At 40.7% G+C, this 27,600-nt stretch overlaps 2 protein-coding genes across 2 annotated transcripts; both read left to right on the plus strand.

Annotated features, from left to right (window-relative positions):
• The first annotated feature begins 349 nt into the window (after positions 1–349).
• LOC108596559 lies at positions 350–18,985 on the plus strand. Its single transcript, XM_017982457.2, has 8 exons — positions 350–444; positions 9,943–9,984; positions 12,540–13,732; positions 14,422–14,558; positions 14,620–16,012; positions 16,564–17,460; positions 17,524–17,882; positions 18,338–18,985. Exons 3-8 carry the CDS (start codon positions 12,629–12,631, stop codon positions 18,531–18,533), a joined length of 4,086 nt encoding a protein of 1,361 aa, XP_017837946.1. The 5' UTR covers positions 350–444; positions 9,943–9,984; positions 12,540–12,628; the 3' UTR covers positions 18,534–18,985.
• A 1,595-nt stretch (positions 18,986–20,580) lies between these two features.
• On the plus strand, positions 20,581–22,689 carry LOC108595209 (complex I assembly factor ACAD9, mitochondrial). The gene is made up of 3 exons (XM_017980397.1): positions 20,581–21,678; positions 21,731–22,055; positions 22,119–22,689. The coding sequence occupies exons 1-3, from the start codon at positions 20,636–20,638 to the stop codon at positions 22,641–22,643; spliced, it is 1,893 nt and encodes a 630-aa protein (XP_017835886.1). The 5' UTR covers positions 20,581–20,635; the 3' UTR covers positions 22,644–22,689.
• Positions 22,690–27,600: the final 4,911 nt, after the last annotated feature.

Consider the following 27,600-nt stretch of genomic DNA (forward strand, 5'->3'; position numbering starts at 1 on the left):
GAGAGAAAAGAAGAATGTGCAATGCAGTGAAATAAGAAATAAATGGGGCCTGGTGTCTACAGTGTCCATTTTGTATTATGATTATGTAAAAGTTCTCAACGACGGCTCGTGTTTGTGTCGGCGTTTGTGTGCGCGTTTGCAATTACCAAACTGCAATTGCAATAAATAATCGATGTGAGAAAATTTTTAAAGCAACGCATAGTCAGAAGTGTCGCAGGGGCGGACAAGCCAAAACACACACAGCTGAGCGTAGCAGTCGCCGCAGCATCGGCGTTATGAGTACATATTCTTATGTACAAAGTACGCGTTCGTGTTATGTGATAAATAAATGAGAAATAAACTGCAATAATGTTTGATAATATTAAATAATTGGCAACAAACTGGAACAACAAATATATGTACACATATGTGCAACACAACTTTAAATTCGTTTTGTGTGAAACGGTAAGTGCGTCGGCCATTTTGATTTTGCATTTCATTTTGATTTGGCTGCCCATTGCTTTTAATTACTTTGAACTTTCTGCGCACACAATGCGTCACATACAATGTAAATATAAACATATGTACATATGTTTATATGTATATATACATAGAAATGTATTGAATAGTATATAGCAGTTAGAATTGTAATTTCACAGGGAGCTTTGAAGATTGCGTCGCTGAGCTTCAAACTTGTTTCTGTACATACATACATATGTATGTATGTAAGTGTCGGTGCATATATTGGCTGCTCCCCTATATGGTTAAAGTAAATGATTTCAATTCACGTCTCACTGCGTCTCATTTGCGTTGTTTTTTTTTTTTGACAGGCAAACAGCAGGTTCGTTTCCCTGTCATATTCCCCCATAAGCCTCGCCCCCACCATCTCCCGCTTAAGTTTGTTATTGCCGATTGCTGCTTGTTCTTCTCAATCAGCTGTGCGTCTGCTTTGTGCCTTTGCCACAGACAAAGAAACTGTTTGCTCTTTTTGCCTCTGTCTCTCTCTCTCTCTCTCTCTCTCTTTGTTACTTTGGCTCTGTGTGTGTTTGTATCCTTGAATTTGTCATTTTCGCTTTGGAGCTACGTTTTTATTTCCTTTACGACGACGCAGCTTAAGAATCCAAACCAAAGGCAGACAACAAAGAAAATTCTGCTTAAGTAGTTAACAGTGTGTGTCTTTGTTTTTTATGAGGGCTACTGAACCCTGTTAAAGATGGAAGCTGGTAAGGTTTACTTACCGATACAAAGGCGTTAAACTTAAGAAAGTAAATGAGCAAAGATGAAATAGATTACAAAATTTATTTAATAATATTAATAAGCTTCAAACCAAAAACATAAAGGTCAAACCAATTGAAAAGCAACTTTAAGGTGTTTTTATTACACTTGATGTATAACAAACTAACTTTGACCTAACTTTTTTGCAAACCTAGCTTATAAATTAATAATACATTAAGCTTAGTAATAGCAACCGATGCGGCTATTTTGTTTGATGCTCAGTTTGGTAAAGACTTCTAACCATTAAAGCTTCACGATATTTATAATGTAATGTCTTAAAATAGACAATCAACGTTATATCTTTGTTTACCTGCGTCTGCCTACGCTTTGCTGACGTGAGGTTCAACCTGTGGCACACCAATCCACAGATTACACTTAATATTCAGTTAGTATCTCTCTTTGTTTGTAGCTATCTTTATCTGCGATTCAGCTCATGGCTATTTATCCCCCCAACAATGTACAACTGCCGCATTATCTACTCAAAGTGCAAATTTAATGTGTCACATGGATACAAATGCAGTTATAAATATTCTAGTGTGTGTGTGTGTGTGTGTGTGTGCGTGTCAGACAGTTGTACTATAATGATTACTCATATAACACATAGGCTAGAGCCGGAAATTCATATGACGAGTTTTTAGAACTGAGTGGCCATTAAAGTTTCCCAAGCATTTAGTTGGAGCTGATTTTGAAATCCGTAGACTGTTTATTTTAAATAGATTTAATATAGTTGGCAAGCATTAAAAGGTATTTGGCTAGTGATTAAATTGTAGAATTTATATTTCTGCGTACATTTGGCATAAAAAGCGTATATTATAGCCAGTGTTGCCAACTTTTTAAAAAGAAAAATGTCAAGCCATATTTAAAACGCTTTTTAAAAACAAAAAGCAAGCGATTTGTATAACTTCTCAACAACTTTAATAATATGTCTGCATTATTGTCTAATTAGAGGCCTTTAGTTAACAAATTAATGAAAGACTGTCAATAATTTTGTATTCATAAATCATAAGAATCAGAACTATCGTTTCATCACACTTTAAAGGTCCAGTTCCAAAGAAAGATAAAAATTACTCGAATATAATTTTTACAAAGTAATATTAAAGGTACATGCTGTTACAAGTTATAAAAATGAATTGCTGTATGCATAAATTTATAAACAAGATAAGAAACTGGAAGTGAAAACAAAGCAAAGAATAGAAGCCACAATAAAGATTGGTCTATGCTTATCAACTGTGGCGATCCACACATACCACCATATAAATAAAATACATATTCAAGTATATTGTTATTATCTGTGGTCTCGGTCTGGGAGGGGTGTGTGGCCCTGTTCAGGGTCGTATATTAGTTTTTGGGCTGATAAAATAAAATAGAAACTGTATGCATTGGGTGATAACAAAGTTTTTACATACATAAAAATAAAATACTTTAAAGCGTATTTCCAATTTGGATTATTTATTAGTTTAACCTGCTTTGTGTCTGTAAACAAACACAAATGCTCATCGAGCAATGATCCAAAATTTTATACAATGAGCACATCCTGAGTTCTTTGGCTTCTGCTATATAATTTCATTAGTTGGCGTCAGTCAATTTTCTAAATTTTAACCCAAAGCTTAAGCTGTTGTTGTTGTTGTTGCTAATCTAACTGACAGCGTTATGGGGAGAGCGGGAGAGAGAGAGAGTGAGTGAGAAAGTAAAGGGAGAGAGTGCGGAGCACGCACAGTGACCCCGCCATCAACATCGCCAAGCGTTTTGTGCCCATTCCATGCCCAAGCGACGACGACTGCGACGTCGACGTCGCAGCGCCCGTCTCCTTTTTTGCGTTTTATTTTGCGTTATTTTGTTTTTGGGTTGAATGACTTTGGGCAAACGTGTGCGCAAAAAAAAAGCAGGAACAATAACAACAACAGCAACCAAAATAAATGAAGAAAATAAAGAGCGTTAACATTATTTTTTTTTTTTGGAAGAGCGCCGCGCTCATTCAGGAGAGCCATTGAACTCACCAAATATTTACATAGACACACACACACATACAAATATATTTTGGTAGACAGCTGATGGACTTGAAGCTTAACTTAGTCACGGTAGAAATAGAATAATCATGGGGAGTAGGTAGATGTCTCTGTCTGGTAGCCAGACCCCCCGCACACCCCGCTCGCCCCGCTCTCTTACATTTTGAGGGTAGCTTGCTGTTGTTTACACGACGCACCTGCCTTTGTTGTTGACCCTCGTGGTAAGAGCTGCTGCCAAAAAAAAAACTTGCTTTGATTGTTTTGATATTTGGTATGCATTGTTTTTTTTTTATGTTTATACACATGCATACAAATTTCTCTAACTCGTTAACATTTTGAGCTTTTGCTTAAGGTATAGAAATAAATGTGCAGTCATCGAGTTAATGATAGAAACACTTGGACTTTAGCTGTGTAAAAAGTCAACAACATAATTCTATTAATTTATTTATGCACACACATACACATACATATGTATATATATTAGAATTCAATAGCGTGACAAGCAGTCACTTGATTTTACATCAACTATGCATGACACCTGCTTACAATAGTTTACTCCCACTACGCTAAAGAGAGGCAAACCATTTGCAGCTGTTGATGCTCTCAACACACCCACACACACACACACACAGCTTGACAATTTAGCTGTGTATATGTTGGCTGGGCACGTGTAGCTAAGCTGCTAACAATAAGTTACATCAGATATATTCATAGCAGAACGGCAGAAGTTTCATAATTGCCAACATGTAACATATTACGTATTGTATAACAAATTGTCTATATCAGTCCAAAGTCATTTACAACTCTCACACACTCACACACACACACACACACATATGAGAAATTTAAACAATTGCGTTCTATACAATTTGTTTCACATTTAAAGCAACGTGCGGCGGCACCATAACAACAATAACAACAAAATTGAAAAGTTAAGTGTATATAATGCCAATACATTATGTACAATAATGTTGCTAAGCTGCCAGCACTTGATGTACTTAAGTGTATTCAATTATTGTTTGTGCATTATCGAAACAGCTGATCGCCAACAATTAAAAAACCACTGCGCATATGTTTGTATGTACAAACAATAGAATATTTACATCACACACACACATACAGTGACAGCTTTGCCCTTTCGTTTCATTCTCTTTCATACCTACAGAGCAGCAGCTGAGCGTTGCTTTAAAGAGCGCAAAGCAGTAAGAGCAGCAACTAAATAATATTTAGCAACACACACACACAGCCATAAGCAAAAGCCGTGTGTGTGCCCCATCAAAGTTTGTTTAAAAACAATTAATTATCTTGATTGAGCTACAAAAGCAATAACAAAATCATTTTTGAGCACATAGCACATTTTGCTTTAATTCTCAGCAATGTTATATGTTATATATAAATATATAATTTATTTATGTAGCGCATTAGCTAGTCGACTTTGTTGTTTATTTGCTTGCCAAACTTTTTCCTCTAATTACGCGTTGATCATCAAAAGCTTTTAATTAAACTCAAGGCCTCTTGCATTTAAAGTTTCTTTTGTGTAGCTGCGAGGGGAAATTAATTCCCCCCTCATCTTGCTTTTTGCCACTTTCCATCAGCTGTTTTTCACATGCGTTTTACCGTTGCTTGTCGTCGTTGTGGTTGTTTTGGTATTTTTTTTTTTGGTTTTGAGCATGGAAAATTTTTTATCGAACATCGATTCTGTTAAAACTACTACCTGCATTGACTTTGGAAACACGTTTTATTTGTACGCCTAAGTACACACATATACATATATACAATATATATGTATGTTTGTCATTTGTCTGTAATTTGAGATAAAAGCAAAAGAAGTTGAAACGCTTGAAAACTTGTCAATATTTATTGAAAAACCTGCTATTTATTATCTTGCCTGATAGATTATAACTGCTTACAGTAATATCAGCTGAACAAATTGTTAGTTCTCATGCTATTCAATACACTTTCATATTTATGTTTTATTTAGAAAAGTTCTGCCTAAATGGTTTTTGTTTTTTACATAATTAGGTTTCCAAACTCTGCCAGCCATTTTTTTTGAATGCTGATGTCATAATTATATTTCATTTGAAAATTTGTAGATGGTTCTGCTTGCTGTTTTTGAATATGAGGGTATAATGATCTTGAAAGCTTTTGCCTTGATTTCAAAGCATAGATTGTAAAAATATTGCATTAAATTCTTTATAAATATATATTATTATTATATTAAACAATTAATGCTAATGAAATGTTTATTTGAGATTAGTTTTGAATATTAATGCTAATGAACATTGATTTCTTAAAATTAATTAAATTGTTGTCATTATCATTTATGTTTTTATTGCTAATGAAGCGACTAATGCAATTAATTAGGCATAAATACATATGTACATACATACATACATACATGTATGTACGCACAAGTATCTGTATCTGAATCTGCAGACAAATTTCATATTCAAGAGAGTTCAACAATTTCTTTGGCTTTCCTGTTTTTTTTTGTGTGTTTTGCACAGGAACCAGACAGACAAGAACCATGCATACATATGTATGCATGTTTATTTACACACATACATATACATTCAGACATAAAGCAGACGAACCCAAGAAGGCGAGCATTTTACTCAGCTTTTTTTTCTGCTGCTGCTTTGTTTGCGATTCTTCTTCTTATTGTTGTTGCTGTTGTCCTCCAACTTTGGCTTCTTGTGGGGGTCATTAAAATATGTTTTTTTTTTTTCGCCTTCGGCTCAACGCCAGCGCACAAAGGGATTGGTACTTATTTGCTTGGCCGCGACTGTGCCAATGTATAATCATATCATTAATTTTTTTATGAGCCTACGTGTATGCGTGTTGGTGCGGGTGTCACTGATAAGGCGTTGATGCAGGCCAGTCCACATAGCACTTGAAGGAAATCATAACACAAACAAAAACAGTTTACATAGTATATTATGTAAAACTGCTGTTGTTGTTGTTGTTGTTGCTCCAGCGCATGCGTTTTCTTTTTGCTGGCAGCCAACAAGTACATCAGCTGTACATCAAGCCAAGGCAACATTACAAGCAGTTAACAACTTTACTTGATGTACACACCCAGCATATGGAAACGGGTTCGCTGCATGTGTGTGTGTGTGTGTGTGTGTGTGTGTGTGTGTGTTTGTGTTTTTGTTTCATCAGCACAATCGTTTCGCTTTTGTTATTGAATCTTTATCAAAGATACCAACAACAACAACACACACACATACAATAGCTTCTCCCCCATTTCGCAATACATACATATAAGTATACATACATATAACGTTATTTATCTTTTGCGCGCATATGTTTTGTCAACTCTGCTTCTTGTTGCTCTCCATATGATTTTTGTATACATGCGCAGCAGCTGCGCAGCAACATTTATTGACGCAGCCCTTTGGCAACATTGGCATGTTGCTAGCAACATATCGCCCCCCAAAAATATTGCTGCTGATAGCTACATAGTTATAAATAAATATACGACGTAGTTTCCATACATAGCACTATGTACAGCAAACCGAGAGGTACATAAGCCACGTTTGCTTTTGTATATAATAAATAAATACTATGTATAAGAGCGCTGGCAACGTGTGCAAGTATAAGTATATACGATGTATTTATCTGACGCTCGCTTGTGTGTGTGAGTGCTTGGTGGCTCGCTCAGCTGTTTTAGAAAGTTGCTGGCTCGCTTTTGTTATTCACGTCTGGGCAAAGAGCGGGCATTCTGGATTTTGCTCTCTTCCGAACAACATTTTATATAGTCAGGTATATATTAACAGCTGTGTTCATTCAAGCAGCGACAGCGCAAGCGACAACATCGTCAACTCACTCGAGGCTCTAATAAACGCGAGGCGGAGAGAGAGACAGAGCGAGAGCGCGCGACAGACAGCAGACAAGCCAACACAGCCAGCCAGCAAACTTAGCAAAAAGGCATAGAGACAAAGGCAAAGCACAGCTACAAAGTGCAAGAGACCAAGAAAAAAAATATCTAAGCAGTGAACAAGTTTGTTTTTTTTTCTTATGCTGTTCGTTTTTTGGTTTGTCAATAATAAGCTGGCGTTTTTTTTTATTTGTCTTCCACTAAACGCGTAGTTACCTGCTGACGTTCGCGCTAGCTCGCTGGCTGAAATCTGACAAAAAAATAAAGCCAAGAAAGAGACAGAGCAAGCGTTTTGTTTATATACACAATACAGTTGAGTCCGCGCGTGTGTGTGTGTGTGTCTGTGTGAGTGCGATTTCAATTCGCTTCAATTCAGTTTCAATTCAAATTCAAATTCACGTTGAAAACTCAAATGCTACGTACAAATTTGTGCTGCTGCCGCTGTCGCTGCTGCTGTTGTCAGCAGCTGAGAACTAAAGCGCAAATACATCAACAACATCCCCAACAAAAACAACAACAGAGTCGTCGACAAAAAAGCCAAACATGCGTGTGAATTGAACAATTGAAAGTTGCATAAAAAATTACACAAAACAAAAACGCAGCAACAACACACAACAAAAAAAAAGCCAAATAAAAAACAGCTTGGAACCAAAAAGGCAAAAACATTAACTCTTAAGGTTTGTATTTTAACTACTGTATATGTATTCAAAATGTGACGTCGTTAGTGGCTCACAGCTCAGCTGTGCGTTGCGCATGTGTTGGTGACGTAATGTGTGCCCCCACACACAAATACAGTCAAAATAATAACAACGCAATATGTGTGTACATAGACTAAATCTTTTAGCTTAAAAGTGTTATATGCACCCACACACATAGAGCAGAGAGATAGACACGCTGCCTAAGCTTTTCTGTTGAATAATTGTAGATCACACACACACATGCACACATGCAAACATACAAGCAAAAATAAAAAGAAACACGCTGGGAGACTATGCGACGCCCCCTTCAGCGTTGTTGTTGTTGTCGCTTGTATAACAAATAAATAAAATACAATTCAAACTAATGCTAACGTTTACAGCAGCTTACGAGCACTGCTCTCTTACGCTCGCTCTCGCTCTCTATTGCTCACTCCACTCCCACAAATTGTATATGCGCTCAATGTGTGTGTGTGTGTGTTTGAAGTCAGGAAAAATACTCGCCTTGGCGTTCTTTTTTTCTAATGTAATTGACACACATTTTCTAATTAAATACATGCATGCATGCATGCATGTGTGTGTGTATATGTAAAATTGAATTGTGGATCGCTGTTAAAGCAATGTAACGGACATAGGTGTGTGCATCCAAGGCTGCGCATATTTATATATTATTATGCCGAGAGCTTTTTTCTTGTAGCAACTTTTTAGCATATAGAGCAGCGATCTTGTATAATTAGCAGCACTGCAAGTTGGCTAAAAACAAATGCAACAATTTGATGGAGTTGCGCAATATTAAAGTTTACATAGACACATCAAGGTGACCGCAAGAATTATGTACATGTGGCTGCGATAAGCGCTTGCCCAAATTTAGAAATAAATTCGCCTTTTATGTACAGTGAACAGCTGTTGGATCTTAGGTTTGAATATATAGCGAGCACGTTTTGGCGCAACAACAAGTATTAACAACAATAGAGAGAAATGCATGCAAAGCGCAATAAAATGAAAATGGAACAAAAATGCGTCGCGTGTAATTGTATACATAGTCAATGTACATTTGTATGTATGTATACATATGCTTGTAGTTATCAACGTGCGCAGTTGGCAATGCATGTAAATGAGCAGCGAGTTATATATACATCAAACATACTTTGTATGTATGTATGCATGTTAGTGTGTGTAGTGCTAAATGTTGTTGGTTTATTCCATAATTAAACTAAAAGCAGCATACACATATTGAATATGTATGTGTGTGTATACGAAGGAGTTATTTGGCCATGCGGTCATTTTCCTTTGCTGTTCAACGCTTCAAAGTTGAGATACCGTTTATTTTATTTAAAATTAGAATACCTATAAATGTTGTCAACTATTATTTAAGTAAAGCAAATAATAAACTATGCTCTATTTAGACATAAATTAAACAAATCTGCATATACTGACTTGTTCTTTTACTTTAGTAAGCTTAGGCGCATTTGTAGGGTATGCTGCAGTCGAGCATGCAAGTTTTTTTTTACACTTGTGCTTTTGCTTTCTTTTTATTTTGATTTGCTATAAATAAAACGCACAAGCTGTGCGTATTTAGATATGTATGTGTATAAGTCCTGTCGCCTAAACTCTCTTGTGCTCTCTCTCTCGCTGCTCCAGAGCGTGAGTGAGTGAGTGTGACTCGCACTTCCATTTGTGGAAGCAAGACGTGCTCGCTCACGTGCTCACGTTACAACGCAGCAAGACGACAGAAATAAGAAGCAGAGCAAACACAAACTGCTTTTGCCTTGTCTGTGTTTGCTTACAATTTACATTTTGTGTATTTTTTTCTTCTTTTTTTTGCTGCTTTCATTTACTGCGCACATGTAAGCAGTTCTTAACGAGCGACAGGGAGAGAGAGAGAGAGAGATAGAGCGAGCAAATGTAACTCTTTGCCTGGCATTGTCAATATAATATTGAAACAGGGTGTCCATGTAACAGTTTGGTCAGCAATCAACTACACAAACTAATTGAATAAGCACAGCTAACATATAATAGCAACAATTAAGCAATTGATTGCATTAACTTGAAAATGTTTTAAACTGAATCTCTAATTGTTTATCTCTCTCTCTCATTCTAATTGCAGCAACAAAGCTTAAATAATGGAATTTTAACAGCGTTAGAAAAGGTAAGCGAATGAAATAGTTTTAGGTCATTATAATGGGAATTAAAACCTTGAATTAAGCTATTTCCTGCATAGTTGGGCATCTTGTATAATTTCAAATTCAACATGCACATAAATTTTAGGTGCGACCTGTTCAAAAATGTTGCAGTCCACTCAGCTGTAAAGCGCACAATTATAACAACGAGCAGGGGGGTTGGGAGGGGTGCTTCAATAAGCCCGCACATTGTCTGTCTGTCTGTCTGTCTGTTTGTTCATACATAAGGGCATTTTAGTTGTAAGGTCGTCAACGAGGTCAACAACGTTTTGAAAATGCTTTGGCAGTCTAATCAAAATCATCTGCAAGGCACAACTCACACACACACATACGAATGCATAAATAATTGGCCAGCGCGTGCACAAAGACAGTCAAGAGTGCAAAAGAGACAGCAATAGAGGATGTACATATGTACATTGTTGCATGATGTAATGGGCGATTTGTTTTTGCGGCAATGCAACACGCTCAGCTGGAAAGCTACAAAAATAAAAACATTTCCGCCTTAGTCATGGCTATGCGACTTATTTCTGTGCCATATACACGTATGTATGTATGTGTGTGTGTGTGCTGACATTCTTATTTTTATCTGCACTCACGTGCGGTTCCGTTTCATAATCAAAAGTTAGCCAAAGGTAACAACAACAACAAAAGTAGCAACAGCAAAGCGAAAGGTAACGCAGTTGTCGGAACTTGTTTTCCGAAATTGCAACATTTTTGTCTTTTAGGTTTTGGTTTTCTTTGCAATTTTCGTCTAATATAACAGTAGTGAACGGCTTGTGCGTTGACGCTAGCCTAGCATTCAAAACAAAGCCTTTCACTCTTGTTGCTGCTGCCTGTTATTATTTTGCATAACGACAAGTAGTTTATTTATACAAAAATCAAATGCACATTTTGCAATAAATTTGTAGAACGCATTCACACACACACACACACACACACATGCGCATTGACACAAATGTTTATTGCAAAATGAAAAGCAAGCCAAGGACGGCGACAGTGTAGACCAAAACAGAAATCAAATCAATTAAAAGTGTAAATGAAAAAAAAGAAGCGTAATAAACAATTGATTTATGCACTTCACTAAGCTAACTCGTCATATGCATTTCTCTTTTAAAAACTCAAGCGTTTCATTTCCGTTTCATTTCGCTAACCAAGAGTGTAGCGTATTCAAACTGCGTCATAGGCCACGCGCTCTAATAATCTCTGAAAAAAAAGTAAATGAAAAGAAAGCAAAACTGTAAATCAAGCATAACTAAGAAGAATATAAAAAATGAAAACAAAATGCCAAAAAAAAACAAAAATTTATTTAAAAGCGAAAGAGCGATAATGTAATCAAACATTATTTAAACTTTTGCTGTGTGTGATACTGGTTGTGGTTTTGTTGCTGTTACGTTCCGTTTGCTTGCCCTCATTTTCATACAAGTTGTTGTTGTATGCGTGCTATGAATGCTTGTCTTTATTATGGGCCAAGTGTATGTGTATAAAACACAAACACACACACAGATAGAAATACAAGCATATGTATGTGTGTGCATGAGTGTGAGCAAACATTGCCAACTGATTTTGTGTGAGCAAAATGAATACAAAAGTCATATGTTTTCTAACAACACAAACACACACACACAAACACAGAGAGCAATACATACATAGCACTCGCTTGCTCTCTATTTACTTTTTGGTTTTGCGTCTCGCGTGCCAGTTTTATATATTGTGTATGCAGGTCAAGATAAAACACAAAAAGCAAAAGCAAAAAGCAAACACAAACATATTTTAACTGCGCGCTGCGAACACGAAGAGCCTAAGAGCGTGAGAGAAGCGAGAGAGCGCGCGCGTGTTTGCGCTCTGACATTTTGTTTTGTGTTTTGGCAACATGTTGCTAAAGCAAACACAATCAGCTGTGCTGGCACACGATTTGTTTGTGTGTGTGTGTGTGTGTGTGTGTGCGCTTGCTGCTGTTGCCAAGCGCGACTTTAGCAACAATCTAAATTCTACGAGTCTTAATTGCAATTGCTGCCGACTGACCTTGTGTGAATTTGTTAAAGCTTGACTTGTGACGTCACACAGCGTTAGCAACATGTGTAGGAAAATTGCAATTGTGCAGCATTTGCTCTCTCGCTCGCTCTTGGCTGTTGTGTGTGCTTTGACATGGCAACAGCTGCCTGATTAAGTAACGACCTGGTTGCCTGGTTTTTGCAACAATTGTTGTTGTTGTTGTTGTTCTTGTTTTGGGGGCCGCCTTGAGGCCGTGTCAGTGTGTCGCTACTAGACAAGGATCTGGGCCAAAGTAAAACGATGTCAGTCTATATATATATATACATATGTATATATAGCAGCAACCTTCAAAGCATAATTCGATGTTCATATATACAGGGTGACCCAGTTGCAGAGCTTGGTCTGACATTCAAAGCTGCAGTTGCCAAGCCAAGAGACAAATCAATGCCACCCTCAAACCCAAACCCAACCCCTAAAACTAACAACAGCCTTGTATTCAATATCTTTTTCGCTTTCGCTTTCACTTTTGCAGTTGCAACTACATCAAACATAAGGAGCAGCAGCTGCAGCAACAGACGAAGTGGGCAGGAAGTCGAAGCAACAAGTCCGGAGCTGGCAGCAATGATACCCACTAGTGTTACCAATTCACCGCCAGCCGCTGGCCTGGCACAAAACGGTGGCACTGCTGCTCTCAGCGGCAGCGCTGCCGCCACATCCACAACAGCAACAGCAGCACAGCAGAGCAACTACAGCTCCATTGTGCTGGGCCTGGCCTCGCTTATACTGGAGGGCAGGCCCATAGCCGATGATGAGTATCAAACCCAACAGCAACCACATCAAAAACCGCCACAGCAACAGCAACAACAGCAACAACAACAACAGCAGCAACAACATCAGTCAGGACGCCATTCACCACGCCCCTCCACATCGCGTGCAGCTATAAACATAACAACGAATCCGTATCGCTCCACAGCCCATGCGTCCAGTCAGGATTATGCATATGGCTATAGCCAAGCCAAGCATCAGCTCTGGACCCAGAAGCTTTGCCAGCTGCGTCAGGTTTCGCCCTCGGCGCAAGGCATGAGCGCTGAGCCCGAGCTGGTGTCACTCTCCATCAATGGCGAGTTGAGCGCTGGCGAGCGTGGCGACTACGAGATTGTGCGCCGGGTTATGCTGAATCGTGCTGGAGTTCCAACGTTTTCAGCAACTTCGACAGTCACCACAGCAGCTGCGGAGTCAAGCAGCTCCAGTGCCTCATCCAGTTCACCGGATAATATTTTACACTCGCTGCAATCTTTGGCCACCACCTGTTTGCGTGGCGGCGGTCCAACTGTTGCCGAGTCGCGTAGCCTCAATCTTGGAGCAGCTAGCAGCACCGTTAGTGCTGCCAGTCTGCTGGACTATAACTGCAGTCGCAATGGCGCCGGCGGGGCGGGTGGGGGTGCAGCAATGGGAATTGGCTCTAGAGTTGTGGGAGGAGGATTTGTAACAGCAACAACATCAGTGGTTGCAAACACTGCCAGCAGCAACACTGCCAGCTGCACTAGCAACAACAACAACAACAACAGCAACAATAATAACAACAACAACAACAACAACACCACACGGCCCAAGCACGGGCCACACTGTGATCAGTTCCTCAGGAAGATGGGGCTAGCCAAGGGCGATGCTGCCGATGCTTCTTCTGAGGAGCACATCTGTGATATGTCTTACGTAAATATAACTGTAAGTATAAAAACAAAGAGCTCTATATATGACGAAAACTTTGCCAAACATAATTTATACAAAAATGTGAATCAGAATCATAATCATTCAATTCGAATTAATGCATTCAAATAACCATTCAAATTGAATTAAAAAAAAAAAAGAAAAGAATTAATTCAATTTCAAAATAATTCTAATTCAAAAATATTTTAATTCAAAATGAATTAAATTCAAAAATGAGTTGAATCTTTTACATCTCTGGTATTTAGTTTATAATCATTAGCCCATCTAATGTTTGCTGAACGAAATTCACTTACGTATTTAATATAAATTAGAAAAATGAAATACAGACTTTCGCTATAAAATCAAATTTAATTTAATAAATAAAAAGTTTTCGAGTAAAAGATTTTGCTTTCGGTATATATCAACTTAATCGTAAAAGCTACAAATATTGTTCAAGATTTCTGAATTTCTTTTCAAATAATAAATTCAGCTACGTTAGCCTAACCCTAAACCTGGATAGGAAAATCGAGACCCAGTACGCGCATGATAAATAAACACTTTAATTTATGGATTATTTTTATATTTAAATAAACGATAATTTTTTAAGTAATTTTGTTTAGAGATTCAAACATAAGCAACAGTTTTTTTAATATTATTTTTAATTTTCTACATTGTTTAATAAATTGAATTTAATCCTTTTTTTTTAGTGTTCTCGTTGGCGCGCGCATTGTTTAAAGCTGGAGGCGATTTTGGCGCGACGCGAGCCCGTCTGCATTGAGGTTTACTTGGGACCCGCCGGACACAAAATATTACTGGAGCAATGGATAATAAGCGGCAAGGAGAAGTGAGTGATGCTAACTTGATTCGAATTTGAATACTAAATGTTCTTCCTTTATTTTTATCAGAGTGCCACCACCCACCATGACGCTGCCGTCGCTTTGCAGCGCCATACGCAGTCAATTGTACTTCTCGCAAATTGTGGCCTGGTGCGATCTGCTGCGCAAGTGTGATCCCTCGGTCTATGACAGTGGGCGTGTCATCTTTGCCAGCAGCCCCAGCAATGCGGGCGACCTGGCGGGTCAGTCGACCTGCCGACGTCCGCGTCTGAACATCTTCTATAGGATCAGGCCCTGCAGTGCGCAGCTGAGCGGCAGCATCCACAGCAACGATGACGGCTTCAGCGCCAAGGCGAACGTGCACAACTTTCCGCACGTGAATATTGCGGAGAACTTTAGTGTGGCGGTGTGCGTGAAGAGCTTGCCACGCTTCAATGGCGGCCTGCCGCACATTGTGCCGCTGGCAGTGAAGCCCATGCGCACGCTGCCAGCTGCTGCCACGCCCACGGGCGGTGGTGCTAGATGCGCAGCCACGCCCACTGGGCTGGGGGCACGCATAGCCAACCATGCGGCAACGCCAACAACAACAACAACAACAACAACAACAACAAGCAGCAGCTGTGATAGCTATAGAACTAGTAGCAAACAATTGGAGGAGACGCTGACGCACACGGGTGCGGAGCAGGTGGAGACGGCAGCGGAGGCGGACGGACATCGCGAGCGGCAGCTGCAAAAGTATCGCAAGCGAATGCAGCGACGTGATAAGAAGCGCGAACGTAAACCATATGAACAAATGGAGCAGATGGAACAGGAGGAGCAGCAGGATGAGGAGGAGGAGGAGGAGGAGCCGCACCCGCACCAAGAGGAAGATGCGCAAACTCAGGCCATGGTCATGACGTTGAGAGCACCACGTCGCATTGCCATGATCTCAACTGGCACACAGACATCGCTCAGCAGTTGCCAGCAATGTGGCAGCGAGAAGACGCTCATGTGTCTCAATTGCAGCGGCGAGGACTCGCTAGATGGGCAAGACGAGCACTATAACGATAGCAGCGCCTCCGAAATGGATGAGATCTCCAGCTGCAGCTTCAGCAGCTCCGATTTCATTGTGGGCACGCCACGCAACAAGGCCGAACTGCTGCTCCAAGCCATACAGCGTACGCCAAAGAATCGGAAGGGATTAGCTCGCAACGATCTCAACTGTAGTCTGGCCGCGAGCCAGAACAATAATCAGCTAAAGGCAGCAATCAGCGGAGGTGGAGGCGGAAACGGAGGCGGCGGCGGAGGCAGCGGCTGTCAGGTGTGCAAACGCCAAAAGACGCAGCACAACTTTGCCAATGGTCAGAGGCTTAGCGAAGCGAAGAGCAATCAAGTCACCAATGGCAGCAATGGACACACCAGCAGCAGCAGCAATAGCAATGGTCATGGCAATGATGTGTGCATGGAACAGGAAGTGGAGCAGGTAATGGAATGAGTTTTCAATTGCAAGCGAGATGAGATTACTCCATCGATCTCTACTAGTCGAATAATTGGGAACCAATTGGGTTGGGCAGGTTTAGAGTCATTAAAAATTGCTAAAAGAAAAAGTCCAGAAATATGACGAATCGCTGTTGAGCAGCTGAACTAATAGAATTAATAGGAATTAAATGATTAATATATTTTGGAAATAAATGGTTCGATTGAACTTAATTCTAACTATAAGACTTCACCTTCCCCTCCCCTCCATACATCCCATTTACCAGAACACATCCCATCTATTCCTAGAAGCGTCACAATGGGTCACATGGCCTCTGGGTATTCCCGTTAGGGAAACCTGTCTAACCTAAACATGGGATTATCTTTTAAAATTTTGACTTTTCGATGAAATTTTATCGAATTTCCTTAGCTTAGCAGATGAACTATGATAAGAAAGTTGAGGAGCGTAAAAAGCTTTAAAAAACAGAAAATAAATTTAACTATTGAATCTTAATTGACAATCCATGCTCATTACTTTCCTCTCTCTTGTGCTCACAGTGCGCCTCTACCAAGCTCACGCCCAAGATCGATCGCTGCTCCTTGGAATCACAGGAACGCTGTCAGACACCACCCCACATTTCCATACTGCCAGATGAGTCGCTTGTGGTGCAGTTCAAGACGCCCATCAGTCATGTGCCGCTCAAGCAGCAGGATTATCAGTGCTCATCGCAGTCGCTGCTGTCCGTGGGCGCCCATGCGGGCAAGTCGCCCAGCCAGCTGCGCCTCAACTGCCAGAATGCAGCACAGCTGCTGGACAGAGAGACGCCGCCGCCATTGTTGTCGCCGCTGCTGCGCAAGGCGCTGCCCAAGGTGAATCTGACGACAATCTTTTGTAGCGGCAGCAGCTCCAGCTCCAGCTCAGCGCCCATCGCCATTGACAGCAGTTTGGCCTTTAGCTTTGAGCCGTCGACACTTTGCTATGCGCAGTCGCAGTCACAGTCGCTGCTGACGCCACCGGAGAGCTGCAGCAATCTGCAGGTGCAAAAATCCTACTCGGCGCCAACGCTGCCCAATGCCTTGTCCGTCTCGCCGCGCTTTGCCAAGCAGGCGGCGTTCTATAAGCGACGCTCGCGCCATTTGAGCGATCGCTCGGATCGCAGCTCGCTGGGCTCCGATGAGCAGCTGTCGGATGAGGATTTCGAGTCGGGCATGTGCAGTCCGGCGGGTTCGCCGCTGAAAACACGCGCGCGTCTTTGCACGCTGTTTGGAGCACGCCCGCTGCTGGGAAATCTGGAGGAATCGCTGCTGCAGAAGCGTCTGCTGCCCAAGATTGAGGTCTCTGGCTTTCGCCTACAGCTGGGCGCCTCGGGTGGCTTCTGTCCCACACAGCTAACCATTCCGGCCAGCGCGTATTTCTACGAGCTGCAGGGCGAAACGCTCAGCACGCCTTACCTGGTGCGTAGCCTCGCCTGGTGGTAATCCTCGCCAGCTTAAGCTAATCTTTCTCCATCATTGCAGTGTGAGATACGCCTGCCTCGCAAGGGTTACTCCGTGCCGCGCCAGGGCACAGTGCAGGCCACGCTGCTCAATCCCATGGGGACGGTGGTGCGCATGTTTGTCATACCCTACGATATGCGCGACATGCCGCCACTGCATCGCACCTTCATACGCCAGCGCATCCTCGCCGAGGAGCTGCCAAGCACCAGCGGACCCTGCCCCGGCGTCGGCTTGCATCGTCAGCGGGAACGCGAGCGGGAGCCAAGCAGCAGCCCCACCACCAACGGATGCAGCAGCACCACTTCCACCACCACCAGCAAGCTGGGACACTTTATCAGCCCAGAGCAGATGAAGCGTCTACGCTACTCTATACATCTAAGGTTAATATTAATTAATATTAGGTTAATGTAAATGCGTCATTCAAATTAATCAAATCACATGTATTGAAGTTAGAAAAATGTAAATTTATCATTCATTCATTTTTATTGCACATTAAGCAGTTTAAATTGATGCTGATGATGAATCAATTCATTTGAATTATTTTTGCATTGCGCTTGCTTTCAATATCAATTCGCTTAATCTTTTGTTGAAAGAACATTTAATGTGAGCAGCTGAATGAATAGCTTATATTAAATTAATGTTCTTCCAATTATAAATTAGCTGCAATTTATTTGTTAATGTCAACTCAATTTATTTATATATATACTCAAAAATCTATTTCAATATGTGACAAAAACGAATGACATATTTACAGCCCTAAATAATTCATACTATGCTTTGACTATTAAGCAATTTATTGTGATTAGCTAAACTAATTTATGTTGTACAATTGCAGGTTCCAAACATCGCGTTCGGGTCGTTTATCACTGCACACGGACATTCGTCTATTGATCTCAAGGCGCACGGACTGCGACACGGCGGCGGCGCATGCCAAGGGCTTGTTGGAGGCGCCCAATGAGCTGGTGACGGATACGTTGATGCCAACGGAGCCCAGGTACAGTGCGCGTCAGGAAAGCGCCGGCAAGATTTAGTAGTTAATGTGCTGCCTGGGCGTGGCAGGTGTTGATGGGCTTATGCGAGGCCTATGGAAGCAGCTGCAGACGCGTTGGCAACTCTGGCAGCAGTATCCCAAATATCAACTGTAAATTGTAGTGTAGTAGACTAGTCTGAATGGCTAAAAGGAAAGCAAGAAAGCTGCGAGAAATCATTTTGAACAGTGGGAACTGCAAGAAATTCCCGAGAGAAAGAAGAACACATACACATACACATACACTTTGCTTTATTAGTTTATATACATATATATATATATATATCTTTAACTATGTCTAACTTTTGTTGAAATCTATTTAAAACACTTTTCATTTGAATTACGTTTATGCTGAGGTCAGAACGATAACGATAATCGCCTAAGCTCCATTTACTTAGAAAGAAAAGAAAGAAAAAAGAATAAGAAAAAGAAAAGTAAAGAAATGCAAGCAGCAAATATCTCAATTTACACAAAACAAATTCTTGGGGGTCCATATAGCAATATGTAATAGAAATTAGTTACAACCCAATCAATATGCAATACTAAAGTTTATATATATATATAGAAGTATATATAGCTGACTGAGTGAGTGATTCAAATTGTGACAACGGTATGAGTGTGATTGCTATAGATTGCTATGCAGCAGCAAGGACAAGGCGGCAATCCAAACCAGAAGAAGAACAAGAATATATTTTTAAATAACAAAATTTATTTAAATACAAAACGTTTCGACAATTTCCAATCATTTACGCAATGGGATTGTGCGCGTCTTGTCTTAAAGAAAAAAAAACATATATAGAGTATATAACATATATAGAGTATATGCGTTATATGTGTTTGAAGTAGTGTTTTATGGATTAGCATTGGAAATTTGCAGTAGTTTTTAGTCTCCGGGGTTCAAGTAACGACTGCTCTCGAGCAGGGTGGGAATTTTGATTTTTTTTTCGTTTTACTGGGGGGGCGCAAGTATTTGATGGCTGCGTGGCTCATATCGATCGTTGTTGTTGTTAGCGTAGTGTATTTCAAACTAGCATTCAGCTCTTCAAACTTTTAATTGATTAAAAAGTAAAAACAAAGCATAACTTTCTCTGCTTACATTTTGTTTGAATTTGTATTTTGTATTGCGTGTTTTTTGAAGCGTGCCTGTGATACGATATGAGCTGCCTGATGATAATGATAATGATGATGATGATGATGAGGTATTTCTATAATATAGGGATCTTTAGTTAAATACAATTAATCAATATTGTGTATACATCTATACAACAACAACAACAACAAATGAAAATAACAAGAAATGCAGTGAATGCAATATATATATATACAAACATAAATATAATTTTGTTATTTAAACCATACGTTTTTTTTTTGATTTTGCAACAAGTGCTTGGTATTAATCAAAATTTCTGCACGCATCGAATTGATCGTTGAGTGCGATTTCTCAAGCACAACTGTACTTCAATATTGCTAATATGCTAATATCAGTGTGTACATACATACTTAGGTCTGTGTTAAATTCAAAACTAAAACTCTTATTTCCATTGATACCTGACTATAACTATTGACTACTTACTACAGCTATTAACAACATTTTGAATCTAGGACTCACACACACACACACACACACACATACACAATTGTAAGTGAAACTAACAATAAAACAAATTCAGCAATTAAGGAAAAGAGTCAAACTTCAATTTGAGCACTAAAAGCAATGAAAGCAAAGAAAATAATCATAATGTAAAACAAATGTTTCTTTATTTGTTCAACTGTTATAAGTAGAGAGCTTAATGTGCCCAGTCAATAGCAACTATGTAACACCAATATACAACAAGAAAAATGATTCAAATAAAGGGTTTTGTGTTTTTAATCAAAAAAAAAAAAAAAAAGAAAAAGGGCAAGCAACAAGTTGTTTTCATTACTTTCTTATTTTTTAAAATTTGCGCCAAGTACTGGCTCGATGATAACAAATTTTATCGATAGCTTGCTCAAGCAACAATATATCGCAAGCACTGCATTCACAGTCACGCTGTGGTAATAAAGCAGTGCAAAAGTTGAGCAAAATAAAAATAAGATTAGTAATTAGAATAACAATATTATATAAAAATGATGCGCTGCAAATTGTTACCGCGTGCTCTAAAATTGCTGACACAAACTCGCTGCGCCAGCAACAAGGCAACACGAGTGAGCAGCAGCAACAGCAATGTGAAGGCGCATCAGAGTGAAAATCAAATGCCAGAGGAGGCACCAACGGCAGAACAACAGCTGACGGCACGCGAGCCGCTGGTGAAGAATTTCTTTGTAGGCGTCATGGACAAGGAGCTATTGGGCTTTCCAGAGGTAATACCACGTGAGGAAATGGCCAATCTGCAGAATACGCTGCTGCCGCTGAAGAATTACTTTGTCGAGCAAGTGAGTCCCAAGCAGGCGTGGAATGACTTAAAGCAGTTAAGGCTTTTTGGCTTAAATGTGCCCACCGACTATGAAGGCAGTGGCTACAATTGGAGCGCTAGCCTCATGGCAAGCGAGCCGGAGTGCAACGTGACCAGCGTTGGATTGGCGCTGCAGACGCATCGTGTGGTTGTGGACATGCTGTGCGAGCTGGGCACTGTGGAACAGCAGCAGCGCTATTTGCCGGCATTGGCCAGTGGACAGCTCATGGGCACCGAAGCTATCTTTGAGTATACGCCGCCCGAAGAGGACATATTCGGTGCACAAGCAACTTATGATATGGCAGCAAGTCGTTGGGTCTTAAATGGCGAGAAGGCGTTTGTGGTTGTCGCACCCGGCGAAGCACGTCAGCTGTTCCTGGTGCTGGCACAAACACAGGCAGCAAATCTGCCCGGACCTGCTGGCGTTGGCTGCAGTATCTTTCTGGTGGACTCTCAGCAGAAAGGTGTGCGCCTCGGAGAGGAACACTCCAGTTTTGGTTGCCGTGAAGTTCCCATGCGTCGTGTGCACTTTGACAATGTGCAGCTGGAAGAGCAACAAATGATTGGATTGGCGCACAATGGCAACAAATATGCAGAGCAACTCGTGCGCTCCTCTCGGTTACGCAGCAGCCTCTTGGGCATATCACTCTCCAAGCAGTTGCTCAATCAGCTCACCAGCTTCAGCATCGATACTAGACAAGGTGGCGCCCAGATCCAGTGAGTAGCTCCAACTTTTTTTGAAACCAATGCTAACTTGTTTTGCTTTTAGAGATTTGGAGCTGACCCGTGTGCACTTATCGCAGATGATGTGCTCTATTTATGCCATGGAGAGCATGCTTTATCTAACTGCTGGCATGCTGGATGAGTTTGCTGGCCAGGATGTGACGCTGGAAAGCGCCATTACCAAATATTATACAATGCGTGAGACCTATAACATTGCCACACTCAGCATGGGCATATTGGGACCCAAGAGTCTGCACAGCGGACAGCCCTTAGAGCAAGGACTACGAGATGCAGCTCAGCTGGTGACACAAGGCGAATCCCCCAGTACGCTAAGCTTGTTCATAGCGCTCTCAGGACTGCAACATGCAGGCGTAAGCCTTACTGCTTAGAAAATCAAAGTTGAATTATTAATAAATTAATCGATCCTTATGTAGCAACTGATGAACGCCGGAGTACGCAAGGCACGTAATCCACTCTTCAATCCTGGACACATCTTTGGCAAATTCCTCTCCACCGACAGCATTGAACAGCCCAAGATACGCGGTATTCTGACAGAGAATTTGCATCCAACTTTAGAGGCCTCGGCTCAGTGCATAGAGCACTCTGTGGCGCGTCTCCACATGGCCGTGGATTTGATGTTCACCCGTCATGGCAATGCTGTCGTGGAGAAGCAGCATGAGATGCAACGTCTGGCCAACATTGCCTCCAACATTTATGCCATGTGGGCAAGCGCGGCGCGTGCGTCCCGCTCCTACTGCATTGGTCTGCCTTTGGCGGATCATGAGCTGCTCACTGCCTCTGCTGTATGCAATCAGGGACGTGATGAGGTTACTCGGCTGGCCATGGAGATTTACAATGGCAATTATATGAATAATGATAACAATCTGCTGCGACTCGCTAACCAAGTGACCAAGAGCAGAGGTTACTTTCCTGTGCATCCACTAACATTTAATTTTTAAGTGTTCTCCTCACCTTGTTATGCAATAAATGCAATAATTTAAACGATTTAATCAAGGAGAATTAACATGTTAAAAACTACAATTGAAGTTCAACTTAAACCGCTAAACAATTTAAATGTATTATGCTGGATGACAGTATGTAACGCACAGCTCGTATTATGCTGCCATTTTGAGTCGAACGAAAGCAACACTCTAAAAAAAAAATTAAAGAGAATTTTGGATGGAAGCCAAAATATTTCAGAATAAAGCTTCGTCTCAAAGATTTGAGTTTGACGCAAAAGGTTCGTCTCAATTGCATTATTTGTACCCAAAGTTAGCTAGCGTTAATTTGTCCCGCCGTTGACTACAAAACTAAGCAGATTTGACGGGGAAAAAGCGGAATTGGCAGCACTGCTCTTCACAACTCTAACTGTTCAACACTTGAATAATTTTAAACAGAATTTTGTTGCCGACGAGTGCGGGGGTGTGTTTGTGTGAAAACCACAGAACCGTTTAAAATGCATTTAATAAATTCGTAAATTAAACGCGTGTTAAACGGCATCCAGCATAAAAGCCGCTAACTATTTTATTTTCTTAATTTCGAATTATCTGCGAGTAACTAAAAAGAAAAATACAGTGAAAACTTGCACAAAACGCTGCCAATTTAGCGTGTGAAAAAAAAAATTGCAAAAAAAAAAAGAAAAACGCCCACGGCGAAATTATTTCTTCGGATTGGTTTGGTTGTGTACGTATGTGTACGTGTGTGAGTGAGGGAAGGAAAGCAGTGAATTTATAAAAGTTTTGTTGTAAAAAGAAAACATAAGATGGAAATATATTGATGATTGCAGGCAATTGAAAAGCAAAGTGATTATAAATAATTTCGCAGTGTTATTTTTGTGTGTGTGAACGGGGAGAAGAGAAGCAGACCAACAAAACGTTAAGTGCGCAGCAAAACAGACGATAAGCGGCAGCGACGGCTTGGACACATTAGCCAGCGTTTAACTTGACACAGGTGAGCTTCTCCAACAAGACATTAATATGGTTGTATTGCTCGTCAAATTTTACTCCAAAACTTGGTGTACTATATTTGTGGAACGTTCAGCCAGCGCCGAGCGCTTGTCCCTTTTAGTTTCTCGTTTGCCTGCAGGGGAACAACAACAATGAAACACACACACACACAAACAAATATACAAAAACAACAAAGCGCAGCAAACGAAGAGCCGGCTTGCGGGGTAGTTGAACTGAGACGGCTTTCTCTATATAATTTGGGTTTATTTTTTGTCTTTGTGTTGATTGTGGGTGTTAAAAAGCAGGGTGGGCCTTTTGAATAGCAGCAACTGCTGTAGATTTGAAATAATTATAGCAAGTAGTTATAAAAATAGTAACAAAAAACAACAAGCAATTCGTATGTATTTTAAGACGCAACCCAGCAAGAGGTTACTGCTGGGCTGTCATTTCATTTCGTTTCGTTCCGCTGGCTGCGCTGTTTCTTTTTGTTATTTGCTGTTTTTATTTTACTTTTTTTTTGGACTCAATGACAGTGGCACACGACACTCACACACACATACACAAATGCAGTGGTTGATTGGTTAGCAAAGCGAGTGTGGTGTGTGGGAGGGGGGCATTGCCTGCTTGCTTGGTTTGAATTTTTTTCTTCTCTTTATATTTGTGCGTTTGTGTGTGTGAGTGAGTTACAATCCATCAGCACCGAGGCAGCTTTTATTTCAAATTTGCGCACGAATTGCTTTGTGTGCACTTGTATGTGTGGGTGAGTGTATGTGTGTGTGTGGAAGCTAGTACGTTTGGTCTTTAGGCTGGACAGCTAGAGCGAAGTGGATTGAATTTGGATTTTATTGTATACACTTTGCTTGTCACGCTTTTTTCTTCTTCTTCTGCGTTTGGAATTTTTTTAAACTCTTCGCTGGGGCAAGCATAAGAGCTTAGCGGCATTTTTATAAAAGGCTTAGTTAGTTAGTCATTGGCTTAGTTTATGCTGAGTAAAACTCTTAAGCTTTTTGATTGTACTTGAGCATTAATGCCTAAGTAACTTAAGTTAAGGCAACAATATGCGTGTGCTCACTAATTACCTTAGCATAGCTTAGGCTGATTAATGATGATTGAACTTGCTTTTTGAGCTTGCTAACTAACTAGTAGCGCTACTAACTAACGAATCGATTGTGCGACGACGCTGTTTTTGATAAGCTTGGCATAAATCATTTTAACGGCGACAGATGTGCACAACACACACGAACACACACACACAAACACACTTGGTGGATATCTTTCCATTTGTAATATATTAGGCAAACGCATAAAATCGATTTCTAATCGTGTAAATAAATGGCGACAAATGCTGCGCGCCCCCCCCAAAAACGGCAGGTGCCGACGGCAGCGCCAATCGTCTCATATGTGTGTGTTTGTGAAAAGAGACAGACCGAAGCGAGTGCCTTGCCATTTGTTTCAGGTCGCGTTTAGCCGTGCTGCCCCGTTTGCCAATGTTGCACCTTGAGATTGAGAAGCGCTCCCAACAACTTGAACTCAGCGGAAGAAGAAGATGTGGACAAAATGGGAACGGGAATCGAAACGGCGAATGTGTTTAAGCAAAAGGTAAAGCCAACTGCGTCGTTTAATAGCGCAGATAAAGCAGCAGCGCCGTTCGGGACACCAAAAGCCAACACAGCAACAACAACAAGAATACATAAAATGGCAAAATGCCGAATGCAGAGACTGTAAGCGGCAGCAGCAGCAGCAGCAGCAGCAGCAGCAGCAGCATAAACCAGGCAACCAGCGAGATGATGCTACATACACAAGCATCCAAGCACACACACATACATGCTCACATTCTATATTCATATGTACATATATACGGAGAGTGAGCAGGTGTGTGTGGGCATGGATTGTGAACTACAACATTGGAACACAATGAGAGAATGAGACACAAGCCAGGCCACGTTGACTGATGTCAGAGCTTTGGGGCTGCCCACTAATTGGACGTAGGATGTATGGAATGGAATTGTAATTTAAACTCACAAACACACACACACAGGCACGCATTAAAAGTGTAAAAATTGTAACAACAGCGAAAGAGGAAGAGAGTGAGAGTGAGAGCATGGAGCGTTGGTTTGCATAAAATTTTATATATTTGTGCTGTTTATTTGCAGTGTAAATACATTGATTGATTAAATAATTTCAAATTTGTTGGCCAGCATATTTTTATGAAAATTTCTAAACTTTGTCATTTGCTTGCCTATGTAAATATTAGATTTATAATCTATTTACATGTGTGCGTAACATGCAATAGTTGTTCTCACAGTAGTCATTTATTTTTCGCTTTAAAGTTAGTTGTTTATAATAACAAACATCTCTTATCATATTACAGCAATTATAAAGAATAATTAAATATATGTTTGTATATGTGTGTGCATATCAATTTGCACTTTTCTGTTAAGCAGTACTTCAAAAATAGCTGCTACTAGTATGAATAGTTGTTAAAACGAATGCAGTTTTGTAAGCGAGATAATTGGATTGAGTTGAGGAGGCGCACACTTGAGGATATTGTCGCGAATTGTATTCAATAGCGAGAGCATAACTGTAGATGTAACTGCTGTTACTGCAATGCTATGTTAGACAACATAAAGCGCACACATGTGCGACAACTATATACATATAACTTATAAGAAGAAGAAGACGGCATTTGCATGCGACTTGCCTATATATAATCAACATCCCAGCATCTTCAACTTTCTGTGTATCTGTGTAGCTGCAACTCGTGCGAAATGTATCTTGTATCTGCTACGCGCGCCCATTGTGCAAATCATGCTAAAAGGGGAGGGCAGTATAGAGTGGGCTTAGGGCCGGCAACGACAACGCTTGTCACCATATGTGTATAGCACTCATCTTCAGTGAACCCCTCACTTAACCTCCTCGCCTCTTTCACTTGTAGTTTGCATTAGAGAGATAGCAACCAAACACATTCAAGCGCGCCTCTGTGTGTGTGTGTGTGCGTGTGTGTGTCTATTTTGGTTAGAATTGTATCTTTGCGGAAATTGTTGTAATTTGCATGAGTTGTGCCTAGGCTGGCAACCAGACACCGCCCATTGCTGCCGCCACATGAAATATCTAATTAATTAATGTTGCAGACACTCAGAACTCTGTTGGCTTTATACATATAAGGAACAACTTTGAGCCAAGTACCAATTGAAAAGCTCTGAACTGGGTCTAGCCCAAAGTAAAGTTTTCATCAACTCTCTTTAACAATCAACATATTTACTTGCACCTGATAATTAATATTCTGTTGTCTTTTGGCTCTGGAATTTGCACACTGTGCTTGTGCTGTAACCAGCTGCCCTAAATGAATGGGCAGCTTGAATGAAACCTTGACCATGCTAAACAAAAGCTGCGTCAACTTTGTTAACCGCATTGCGCGCAATATTTGCAGCTCACAAAATATTCCAAGTTGAAAACTGGACGAAGAGCTTTTTGTTTTTTTTTTGATCGCAGGCAGCCCACGCTGGCAATCGCGGGCAGCAGCAATACTTGCCAATTAGCTGGACTTTGAGGAAACAGTCAAGCCCCTGCCCCCTGCTCCAAGCTTGCGGCTTGCCTTGCACACACAGAAGAAAAAAAAAAAAAAAAGTCGTTCGTTTTGTTGGTTTTCGTTCGCGCTCTCATTTATTTTCTGCTGTGGATTTCGTGGCGAGCGTAGCTTTAGTTGAGCTAGAGCGAGAGAGAGAGAGAGAGTTCCTTTTCATTTCAAAGCGGCCACAGAGCGACGTCGACAGCGACGCTGGCAGCGCAAGAGACACGCACGTACTTAAAAGTTTACTTCTTTTTTTTTATACACATTTGTTTTTGTTGTAGTAGTTTGCTTGACTGTGTGTGTGTGTGTGTGTATGCTGCAAGCAACTAAAGAGCATGAGCATAACTTGGCCTCTGTGTGATTGCTGCTGTTGTTGTTGTTGCTTTTGGTGGCAATGCC

The sequence above is a fragment of the Drosophila busckii genome, chromosome 2R (genome assembly GCF_011750605.1).
Source record: "Drosophila busckii strain San Diego stock center, stock number 13000-0081.31 chromosome 2R, ASM1175060v1, whole genome shotgun sequence".
NCBI classification, from domain to species: domain Eukaryota; kingdom Metazoa; phylum Arthropoda; class Insecta; order Diptera; family Drosophilidae; genus Drosophila; species Drosophila busckii.